Below are 11,296 nucleotides of genomic sequence, written 5' to 3'. Positions count from 1 at the left end.
AAAGTAAATGTTGAAACAACTATTTCTCATTAACTTTGTTGTGTAAACATTTTATTTTCTTCAAAAATATGTTGCTCTTCCTAGGAATTGAAAATTAGGATTAGAGAACTTTTTCTATTTATTTCTTGTTAAAAATCTAATTCCTTGTTAAGCTATTTTCTTTTGATTTTCAAATTTAAATGTATTTTTGTTTGCGTAGAGAATTGGGAGAATACTTAATTAAGAATAATATCTCTTTAGTTATTAGACCATGTTTAATTATTGATAAAGCTCGAAATTATTACTTCACTAATATAATTTTCAACTTCATCGTCTTCGTTAAGAGACTTATAAGATAAATAGCACAAAATAGATTAAAGGTTCATTCACGATGCCTTTAATACAGACTTTTCGATGCTCAAATTTAAATAGAAATAGAGATAAGAGAGATATCGAGAAAAATAAAGATAAACTAATAAAAGATATTCATTTCTTACTTGGATTTTTTTTAAGACATATTTTAGAGAATTACTTTTAATAGAAAGGTATATATTATGTGTAATTATTTATATTGTATCAATTATATTCTAATTATTTATAAAATTTACATTTCTATGTATATATATAATATTAAGCAATTTATTATTAGATTAATAGATAGATTAAGCAATCCATATTATTTGTCACATAGCAAAATCATTTCTATCATTGTAAAAAAAGGCTTTTTCACGTTTTAATTTATATAAATAATTTTATTTTAATATTATAATTAATTGTAAGTAAAATTAAAATTTAAAATTTTATAATTCTGAAAGATGATTTTAATAACATTAAAGTATAAAATATTAATGATAAAAATGTATTACTACAAAAATGAAGAATTTAATATAAACAAAATAAATAAAAAGATACGATGGCCATACCATATATCTCGAATTTTACGAGTCTTGAATAACCGGCGCAGCATCCTCGTTTTTTACACCTCATTTTCCGGTTCCCGATATATCCCCGCACTCTCACAGCACACATCTCTCATCTGTCCCCGCCCAGCCCGGCCCATTCCCTACTTGGTCTTACATAGAAGGTGACTCGTAGCAAACTTCTACTTATCTGTGGAATTCCTTCTTTAGACTAAGAAATTCATCAGCTCTTCCTTCCATTTTCTCCTGTTTCAATTCCATATCTTCTCTGTTTTCTCGTTCAATAATCCCACTCTTTCATGGGCACACCTTGTTTCATGGGTTATGATACGAGTTTTTGAGAGAATAAAGAGAGGGGGGGAAAAGAAAAGAACTTTGCGAGGTACCCACATGCAGTTTCTGCTTCAATTTTGTTTTTTGGTTGTTGTTTGCTCTGCTTTCGAGTTGCACAAGATAATTTTGCAGGTGTTTTTGTGGTTGTTTCTGATGGATTTTGCTTCATGCTTGAAGCTTTTAACTCGAAGTAGTGAATTTAAAGGTGGGTTTTTGTTGCTTGGTTGTTTCTCACCGGCTTTCAATATTTTTGGGTTGTTCTTGGTGTTTGGTCTGGGGTTGAAGTTGTTGAAATTTACTTGGCAGGGTAAGGGCTTGATTCCCTTTTTATGTGAGATTAGAGGGAAATCAGGGTATAAAAAATGTGGATTCTGTTTAAAAAAGGGTTTTGATAAAGTATGTTATTCAAAGATGATGTCTTTCAGGTGTAGTTCGCTGAAATTGTTGGGGAATTCAAAGTCAAGAAATAAGGATGATTTGTTGGTAAGCAAAGAGCCTCCGAATCCAAATGGTGTTGCTGTTGTTGATTATTATAAATCTGAAAGAGAATGGGATGATGATGATGATGATGAAAGAAAATGTTGTGTTGAAGATGAGGAATTTGATGCAATTGCTCTGAGGAGATTGGTCAAAAAAGAGCGGCATAGAGCAGACATGGTTTATACAGAACTTGAGAAGGAGAGAATGGCTTCTGCATCAGCAGCTGATGAAGCAATGGCAATGATTTTACGGCTTCAAAGCGAGAAGAGCTCCATGGAGATTGAAGCCAATCAGCAACGTAGATTGGCAGAGCGTAAGCTAGAATACGATCAAGAAATGATTGAATCACTGCAATGGATTTTAATGAAACATGAGTCTGAAAGGACTGTGCTAGAGGAAAAGTTGAGATGGTGTGAAGAAAAGTTGAAGCAGTATATGAAGAGTGGTGAAGTTGATCAATTTCAAGGGTCTTATGCCAGTTCGAGTTTTGATGTTGAATCCGCTATGGAAGAGGGTTTTGTAGACGTGCAAACAGACTTGGTTGAAGAGGACTTCGCACTTTTGTAAGTTCTTGATTGTACCATAAAGTTTATTAACATGTGAATCTAGTTGATCAAAGTTTATTAAACCATTCGTAGAATTGAGGGTTTTCTTTTTCTTTGTTATGTACATATGCTGCTTTTGTGTCCATGTATGTGAATGCCTAGAAATTATACAATTAAAGAAAGATTTCACTTTGCAGTGGATTTTCCTCGCTTTTCTAGTTTTCTAACTTTAGCTTTCCTCTCTAGATTTCTGTTTTGTAAGAATTTTTTGTGCATCAGTTGTTCTTCAAGTTTTGACTTGCCTAAATCTGTTATATAGGAAATCTTGGATTGTTGTGGTTATATAGGAAATCTTGGATTGTTAAGTTCTTGATGTGTTAAAACTGTATGTTCATGGTCTTGGCTTCTATCTTAGAAGGAAACTTATTATCATTTTGAAAGCAGAATATAAGGGTTTATCAATCAACCATCTTGTGCTCCATTAACAAATTTGTGCAGAATGCCACTCTGGTAAAAATTTCCCATGGACAATTATGCTGCTAAATATGTACGAACCACCATCTTAGTACACAAAATAATTTTCTCTGTAATTTTCGACTACCTGTGAAGTTCAGATTTGTTCTAGTCCTTCAAACTTGAAGGGGAATTTTTTCCCTTTTTGTGTGAGGGGAGGGTCAAGGGGTGTGTGTTAAAGAAAACCGTAGGTATAAATAACTACGAACCGGCATGTAGATCGGAATTTTCTGATTTAGTCATTGAATTTTGTAGTAGATATGAAGGAGATATGTTCAAATAGCACATTTTATAACAACCTCTTTTGTGAGTTACAGTTTCTTATTCTGTTACCTTCTTCCAACTAAGGCTTTCAAGCCAATTCTGCAGCATGTTGTACTTAACATTGATTTCTGCAGGTGCAAATAGTCAATTAGAAATGCATGATGGTTCAACTGTTGTTCGAAGCTGAGAAAACAGTTAGAGCCTGTATTAAACAATCTCATCTCAACTAAGTTTTTATCCTAAAAATTTATTGGAGTCGACTATATGGATTCTCTTTCTCTAATCTAAATGATTTTGAGTTAAATCCTCGGAAATGTGTATGCTTATAGCCTGTATTAAACAATACCATGTGAAATTGTGAATATTGTGAATTCCACTTTTCTTTCTTTGTTTCAGTCTATTTTCCTCTTCTACGCTGCTATCAGTATTGTGCCATGCAGCTTTGCAATTCTGTTCTTCATTTCATTGATTTAAGGCTACCTTCTAGTTAGGATTTCAACTCTATTGAATAGTGACCTAGTAAGCCACTATATGTTTCATTTTTGGTTCCTGTGAAAAAGATTGCTTCTTGATTGTGAGTATCACTGGAAGTAGAATTCATATCAGGCTGTTATTTGTTAAATATTGATGGAAGTTTATCAGAGTTTGCACAGATACACACAAAGCTTAACTGAGCATTAAAGCAGTATCAGCAAGAAGTCCAATTCCAAGTACCCTGTAAGTAGCGAAGTGCTTGCTTGTGCTGCTTAATCTTTGTTAATAATGCTAGGTAAACATTGCACTGGTGACATTACTCGCATGTATCAGGGTTGAGATGCGTTCTTTTTCATTGGGCAGGGCATGTCAAGGTGAGGGAACCTAAACTTATGGTAGCGGAGCTGGAGTGGAATTCGAGCTCTCCTTCGGTGGCATGTCAAAATTGCCATCTCGTTACTTTCAAAGGCAAATCGAGATTCGGGAAACAACTAAAAAGACTCAAGAAAATCAATAACCTTTTACTCAGTAGTAACGGAGTTGTCTTTAAAACTGTGAAGTCTTTAATTTGAATCTCAATAAGAGCCAATTGTATAAAAGAAAAAAGAGAGAAGGCTCAAGAAACACTTGCTCCAAGTGATGCGCTGATATAGCATCGGCTATACAGTCAATACTTTTCCTTCTTAAATGTGACAGGAAATTCCTTCTATGCACCCAGGTGTGTAAATCAATTTATACACAAATTCAATTAGAAATTATAATCTTATATATATATATATATATATATATATATATATATATATATATATATATAAAATGTCTTACCATGTTTTGAATTACATGTCAAATCCTGATAAATGGATGTATAAACTCGAGTGCATGTAAGAATTTCCCAATGTGACAAAAAATTTCTGTTGAAAGGTTTCTTGCTTAATGAGAATTTGCTGTTTCAATAATTAGCAGCAGATGATGCAGGACAAGAAGAAAAGGCTAAGAGCGGTTCAATATCACTAAGCTAAAGATCAAGCTTCATTGATTTAGATTTTGATAAGTTTGATTTTGTTGGAATAGCATTATTAGCATAGAAAGCAAATTATTGTTTACTGTTGCTGCAGCAGGAGAAAAAAGAATCCAACTGGTTTTGTTGCTGAGTTCAATCTGGTTAGATGTCTTTTACAATTAAGGCCACAAGTATTAATTAAATTAAATTAAATTAAATTAAATTGTGTTTTTTTAAATAATTAATAAATTGAAACCTTCATTTAATCTCTTTTAAGTAAAATAATAGTTTTTGGGTTCTATGAAATAATATTTTAATACTCTTTCATAAACTATAAAATTCAAACTCGATTAGTTTTATATTTTGATTAATAATTTATATGAAAAATATATTTTTTAATTAATAACTCATATTTTTAAATTTTAATAATTTTATAAAATATTTAAATTTTATTTAATTAATTATATACATAATATGCCAATCTTTCACTCACTCTTAATTCGGATACTTTTTATAGTTCGCTTTGAATTTTATTTAATTTTTCACTTTTTTTCTCTTAATTTTATTAAATTTTAATTTTATTTCACAAAATCTGATATAAAAAGTTTTTAAATTAAAAAAATAATAAAATTATCTTTTTTATGCTTTTCTCTTAAATTCAAAAAAACGAAGTCGTTTTAATTGCCATTTAAACTTTTCATATAAGCACCAATGCCCATTACAAGAATTACTTTCTAGAAATAAAAAAGATTTACTCTTCACTTTACTAGAAAGTGTTGAAATTATATTTATAAATATTATGCTGTAATTTAGAGAAAATTTTTTAATATAAAAATCTATTATTGTAGGTTAAAAAGATTTTTTATAAAATAAAATTAAAATTTAAAAATTTTTTAATAATAAATTAAAGTTAAAAAAAATAGAAGTTAAACACTAACAAAGTTAAAAAATGATTTATAAAATTACTGCTTATTCTGTGTTTGTGACAAAGTTTTATAAACTAATGGTAAGCTTTTAATATTTGATTTGCATGTAAGATGTTTAAAAATTTGTTAAAATCTTAAAATATCATTATTTTTTAATCTAAATTAATGGATTAAAAATATTTTCTCCCTAAAATTTTTAATTACCTTAAAACTTTTTTTCTCCCTCTTAAATAATAAAATTTATGAAAACTTTTCTTTAAAAAATTAAATAAAAAATCTTGCTTTACTCTGTTTCATTCTAAATAGAATATTAAATTTTATTTGAAAATATAATTTATTTTTAAGAAAAGTAATATTTTAAATAATATTGAAAATCTTAATTTAAAAAAATTAAAATTTTGATGATTAAAATATATTAAATTTAAATGAGAGATATAAAAAAAAAAAAAAAAAGAAAAAGGGACAGCAGCTCCATGCTTCAATCCTCGTTTTCTACTTCTAGACCAGGAGACCAGGTTTCAATTCTCGCTGCCTGAAGTGGAAGCGCGTCTCCATTCCACTGTGGGACATATCACCGTACTATAAACAACCAAAAGCTCTATAATTGCCAGACGCCTGTTATCGTCGTTTCGCCGGCCGATCGCTGTTTCCGGTGTGCATCTACTCCTGCTATTTTAACATTTTGTGCATTTTGGTCCCGGAGAAAATGATGCAAAGAAGAAAAAAGGAATTGAATTGTCAAATTGTTGCTTTTGTTGTTACTGGATAAGCATAATTCATTCTGTTGGCCGGATATTGAGAAGATGGAGGGGAAAAAAAAATTTGGATAAAATGTGATTATATAGCAATGGAGAGAGGAATTTATTTACATTCTCTTCTCTTGCCTTTATTAAAATTCTAGCTATGGATAGTATTTGTGATTATGGTTCTTATCTTTTTGACATGGCATGGATCTCCTCAGCTATCATGAAGTTTTTATGCTTTATTTTAATTGAAAAAAGGAGTAAATTAGTTAGGGGAGATTTTGGAGACTATCACCCTTTAGAATGAACGCAAATTAGTTTGAAGAAGAAAATATAAAGATTCTTCTCTGATGTATTGTTCTAAACTTCTACTTTTGCTGACTTATGCTGGGAAGTCATGTTTTATCTATTTTATGGGAAGAGACATAAGTACATGTTAATGGCAATAGGGAATACAACTCCACAGTAGTTATTCTTATGTTGGGAATTGCACATTTGAATATGTTATTCTCAACCAATCACGGCCCATCTTTGTTAGTTAATGTGATATTTGTGAATATGGTGACATTTAATTAGTTTAGAATTCATTTGATTGAATTACAGAAGATGCAAAATAATTAGAAATTAAATTTAAAAACTTTCCTTATTGTGATCTTAGATTGTAAAAGAAAAGTAATGCCTTCATATGCTAATAGAGCTTGAAACAAAGTGAAAATTAGAGTGAGTTAATTTCATGTGTGGAGAGAGAGAGAGAGAGAGAGAGAGAGAGAGAGAGAGAGAAGAAGGGGGGAGGGTGGGTGGTGGGGGGAGAGAGAGAGACAGGGGTTGGGGAGTGGGGGAGGTAATAACTTCAAATGCTAGTGGAGCTTGAAATTAAAAGTTGATTATAGTGAATTGATTTTATATGAGTGGGTAAGTCATAAAGACAACCTCAAGCTAGCTTGATAATTCTCTATATTTAGTAAATTCTGAGTGTGGTATTTGTATTATTTTATGGATGAATTATAGTGGTTGATGTTGGTGCTCGGTTGATATAGGCATAATCAAAAAGATAACTTGAGATATTTAAAGTAACAAATATGGTTTTCTAATGCAGAACTACTTTCATTTTTAGTGATGGACATTGAAAGCAGTGCAGAGTTGAATGAACAATCTCAAATGCTTCCACCTCCACCCAGAACTTTTGTAGATCATGAAGAGCTTATAGAACATGTTGGAGACCTTGCTGTATCTCAGGGATATGTGGTAACTATTAAGCAATCTAAGAGAGACAGAGTAGTAATCCTTGGATGTGACAAAGGAGGTGTTTATGGTAATAGGCGGAAGGCTATTGATCAATCTGCTGTGGAACACTCCTGGAAAAGAAAAACTGGTTCTCAGCTTACCAACTGTGCTTTTGAAGTTGTGGGTAAGAAGGATGATGGATTGTGGGTACTTCCTGTAAAAAATGGAACTCACAATCATGAGCCTCTAAAGGACATTTCAGAACATCCTTCTGTCCGTCGCTTCTCAGAGACTGAAGTTCAGTTAATTAAAGAGATGACTTTCTGGACTAAAACCTCGCCAAATCCCGAAGAGATTGAGACAAAGCAACCCGGATCTTCTGTCAATTCCAAAGCATGTGTACAATATTAAAGCTAAACTCCGACAAGGAAATATGACAGGTGGAGCTATTTTTCCAAATATTTAGTTATAAAGCAGTTGTTTTTTATCCCCTTTTATCTCTTTGGCAATGGTGATTACTTTTTATTTTTTTATTTACTGTAGTAAGGTATTTCAGGTCTTTGAGGCCTGAGAAATCTGCTGTTAGGAATAATTATCTCACGGTTACAGAGCCATCCTGGAGGCAGCAGAACATACCATGGATCAACAAAAATTCATCTCAAATGCTGGAGGTTCGAAGCAAACTGAGAAATATTTCTCTCTCTCTCTCTCTCTCTCTGACACGCTCCTCGCTAGAGTTTTTTATAGTTATGCTGGATTTTAACCTATTGACTAATCTGTCAGAGGGTTCCCAATCTCACTGGAGGTAAATTTGTTGATTCAGTCTTTTGTGTTTATCGATGTTATAAATCCTGTAAGTTTAGATAAAGCCCTCTTAAGTTCATTTCATTTTATTTCCTTAATGTTATCATTTCAATAATTATTTAGTCATTCTTTCCAATTATTTGCTGATATGTGACAAGCAACCCAACTAGCTGTTTCTCAAGTTCCTTTGACTACAAATGAGGAATTCAGAGCTGCAGTATTTGCTGCAAAGCAGGCATTTCCATCATGAAGAAGCACACCAAATACCACTCATCAACGAATCATGTTCAAGTTTCAAGAGTTTATCTGGAGAGACATTGTAATTTTTTGGATTTTACACACTTTAGCTTGCAATATCTGGTTGATTTTACAATAATTTCTTTCCCAGGATATGCTGTCTGCGACCATTACTACTGGCATGGGAAGGCTCTAAAAGATGCATATGCTGATGTGTCACTAGGACTAGGTTAGTGTCTTTTTTATTTACTATCTATGGATAATCTTGTTTGTGGTGCTTGTGTTCTACAAAGTCTGGGATGTTCCTTCATAAAGGTGGTGGTACACGCTTGTGGATTGGCAACCCTGCAAATTGGAGAGTTTGTTTCCAACTTGTCTAATGGAACTGACACCTATAGCATTAGAGAGCCACTTGGTGTTTGTGCTGGAATTTGCCCATTTGAGTTTCCTGCTATGATCCCACTATGGTTAAGTCTATTATACTCGTACCTTTTTTGTGTTATTAATTGTTCTATGGTCTGGCCACAAATGTAACTCATAGGACTGCCATCATCTCTGTAACTTATGATCTTGAGACGTAAACATGGCGATGATGGCTATGATGGAGTAGAGACCATGATTTGAATAGTCTATTAGCCTGCCATTGTGTGTTTTGGTATTTTAGCCCTTTCTTTGGATAGTTCATAGTTGTAGCTAAGCTTTTGTCAGTAGCTCGAGCAAAATGATAAGCGATTCATATGGTTTATTGATGAGATTTAGTGGTTTAGTTATCTTCTTTTTTGTTTTCAAATTTTTTTGTTAGCAGATGTTTCCTGTGGCTGTCACATGTGGCAATACTTTTATTCTAAAGACATCAGAGAAAGATCCAGGTTATTGCTAGACATTCCTAGTACTATATTTTTTTTTATCATGCCATGGTCTATGTAAGTGTTATAGCAAAAAGAAATGTTTAACTAGTGTAATTGGTTTTATATTTACTTTGATGAGGATTTATCTAATGCATATCAATTGAAGCAAATGTACAGAATAATTTATTAGATTTTAAACCTGGTCAAGACATTGTAATTCATATTCTGTTGAAGCATTTGAGTCTTTGAGTTCCATTTTTCAAAGCAAATTGCATTAAAGTTGTAGTCTTTGTTGAAAAGAGTAATTCCTTCGTTACTAGCCTTGCCATGTAAAGCTCGATGTCTAATCTTGTGGCAACGGAGGCACTCTTTTTTTTTTTCCCTTTTACTCTCCATATCCATCGGATGCTCCCTTCTGTTCTTAGTTTGTCAAGTTTACTTATCTGCATCTTGGAGAGCAGAGTTCAAAATATGGAGCAAAAGAAAAGTTGCTGAGAGTAGGAAGCTTTTTGAATCTTCTTGAAGTGGGATTATTTTCTATTCTCTACCAATATTTGCAAATTTAATAAACATAGACAAAGGAATTTATCACAAAGTAGGAAACTAGGAATAATTTTGGATTTTCACCATATGGGACTATTTTCTGAAAAGTCTCTAGTAATTATGCTATTTCGGACAAAGTATTAGAAAGAATGAAAAATGTAAAATAATCCCTCAATAAGTCATTTCTCATTGCAGATTTTGACTCAAGTTGCTAAATAATCCCTCAGTTTGGTACAATATCATTACAGAAATTGCCAGTTATTAATTTTAGCATGTGCATCCACAAGTTTTTGCTTGTGTACTATGGTGGAATATGATAAAATATCTTCATGTGTGTTACTAGAGTAGTAAGTGATTATTTCATATGAATAATATGACCTCGATTTGGTCCAAACATCTTCAGTTATTAATTTCATGTTGGTATTAAGTGTGACCCTTATTTTTTATTTTATATGAATATTATATTCTTTGCTAATGAAATGGGTTCTTGAGGTGTTCTATGATTAACATGGAAAATGAATGATGGAATCGTTTACCAATGGTCATATGACAACCAAGATAAGAGCAATTACAGGATGCTAAAAATTTCATGTCTTGTTATTTAGAATACATTCTTCTCAGATCTTATGTTCAAAACCTCAGATGAATGTTTCTTAGATTCTGATTGATACTTCAGGATTGTTTGCCCTCTAAGCCTTCGTTCTTCCACTGCTTCATTTTTTCATTTTTTTTTTCTCTTTTAAGGATCTTGTGTTTCACTGCATCTTTGGGTTGTGACTGCTTTAGCATCTTTTCATGTCAGTTATTGAAATAATATGAAGGGCACATACCTAAGTAGGCTGCCTCTTTGCAACATGATTATTTTTGTCATGGATTCTTTTTATTATTCTCATCCTCATTTGGTTTTTCGTTTTTTGGATTTTGATTTTATATTTTTGTTGACAAGGAATGATATTTGTTCTTGTACTGATCTTTTAGGCTGGTGCATATATTTATGCAAGGGCATCAGCTAAAGGAAAACGTATTCAGGTAACTCCCACTTGATCTGATTTTAATAAATTTCTAGTTCATTTTAATGAGGGAGGCAGTTTTCTGTGAGTGCAAAGTGGATGTAAATTGGCTGGCTTACTTGTTTCCTTCAGTCCAATATTGGAGCAAAATATCATGCAGTTGTCATGCCTGATGCAAGTGTGGATGCTACTTTAAATGCTCTAGTTGCTGCTGGCTTCGGTGGTGCAGGACAAAAGTGCATGGCCCTGAGCACATTTGTCTTTGTTGGAGGCCTAAGTCCATGGTGTCTTGTTTGTATTTAATTCCTTAGCATTTTGTTCTGGTTGTTATCGAGTCAAATTCTATGAAGGTTTGAAGTTGCAAGTCTATGCAGTAATTTCAACATGGGTTATTTGCACCTTGAATAAGTATATCCAAATCCTGTCATCCAGTTGACATGCTTCTTATTGTTT

At 32.3% G+C, this 11,296-nt stretch overlaps 2 protein-coding genes across 14 annotated transcripts; both read left to right on the top strand.

The window, feature by feature from the left end:
- The first annotated feature begins 906 nt into the window (after positions 1-906).
- LOC110648306 (protein FLOURY 1-like) lies at positions 907-4,263 on the top strand. 3 transcript variants are annotated; one of them, XM_021802498.2, is made up of 3 exons: positions 907-2,275; positions 3,688-3,751; positions 3,872-4,263. In XM_021802498.2, the coding sequence occupies exons 1-2, from the start codon at positions 1,224-1,226 to the stop codon at positions 3,713-3,715; spliced, it is 1,080 nt and encodes a 359-aa protein (XP_021658190.2). In that variant the 5' UTR covers positions 907-1,223; the 3' UTR covers positions 3,716-3,751; positions 3,872-4,263. The 3 variants fall into 3 exon arrangements, with proteins under 3 accessions (XP_021658190.2, XP_021658191.2, XP_021658192.2); XM_021802499.2 differs by having other exon boundaries at positions 3,677-3,751; XM_021802500.2 differs by lacking the exon at positions 3,688-3,751.
- A 1,613-nt stretch (positions 4,264-5,876) lies between these two features.
- On the top strand, positions 5,877-11,296 carry LOC110648305 (uncharacterized). 11 transcript variants are annotated; one of them, XR_009150584.1, is made up of 9 exons: positions 5,877-6,086; positions 7,274-7,841; positions 7,958-8,072; positions 8,185-8,254; positions 8,364-8,524; positions 8,594-8,671; positions 9,248-9,311; positions 10,812-10,862; positions 10,976-11,296. XR_009150584.1 is itself a non-coding variant. In XM_058151294.1 (7 exons), exons 4-7 carry the CDS (start codon positions 8,452-8,454, stop codon positions 11,037-11,039), a joined length of 399 nt encoding a protein of 132 aa, XP_058007277.1. In that variant the 5' UTR covers positions 5,877-6,086; positions 7,274-7,841; positions 7,958-8,206; positions 8,364-8,451; the 3' UTR covers positions 11,040-11,296. The 11 variants fall into 11 exon arrangements, 2 of the variants coding, with proteins under 2 accessions (XP_058007277.1, XP_058007276.1); XR_009150583.1 differs by having other exon boundaries at positions 8,011-8,072; positions 8,185-8,524; XR_009150580.1 differs by having other exon boundaries at positions 8,185-8,524.

Source organism: Hevea brasiliensis, chromosome 8 (assembly GCF_030052815.1).
Source record: "Hevea brasiliensis isolate MT/VB/25A 57/8 chromosome 8, ASM3005281v1, whole genome shotgun sequence".
Taxonomy (NCBI): domain Eukaryota; kingdom Viridiplantae; phylum Streptophyta; class Magnoliopsida; order Malpighiales; family Euphorbiaceae; genus Hevea; species Hevea brasiliensis.
This window is presented reverse-complemented; position numbering and strand designations above follow the sequence as displayed.

Bases quoted from the DNA above. Each gene is read 5' to 3' on its own strand.
- LOC110648306 (XM_021802498.2), top strand. From the start codon at position 1,224: ATGATACGAGTTTTTGAGAGAATAAAGAGAGGGGGGGAAAAGAAAAGA. The intron at 2,276-3,687 runs GTAAGTTCTTGA...GAGTTTGCACAG, and splicing joins GAAGAGGACTTCGCACTTTT to ATACACACAAAGCTTAACTG.
- LOC110648305 (XM_058151294.1), top strand. From the start codon at position 8,452: ATGAAGAAGCACACCAAATACCACTCATCAACGAATCATGTTCAAGTT. The intron at 9,312-10,811 runs GTTATTGCTAGA...CTGATCTTTTAG, and splicing joins GACATCAGAGAAAGATCCAG to GCTGGTGCATATATTTATGC. The intron at 10,863-10,975 runs GTAACTCCCACT...TGTTTCCTTCAG, and splicing joins CTAAAGGAAAACGTATTCAG to TCCAATATTGGAGCAAAATA.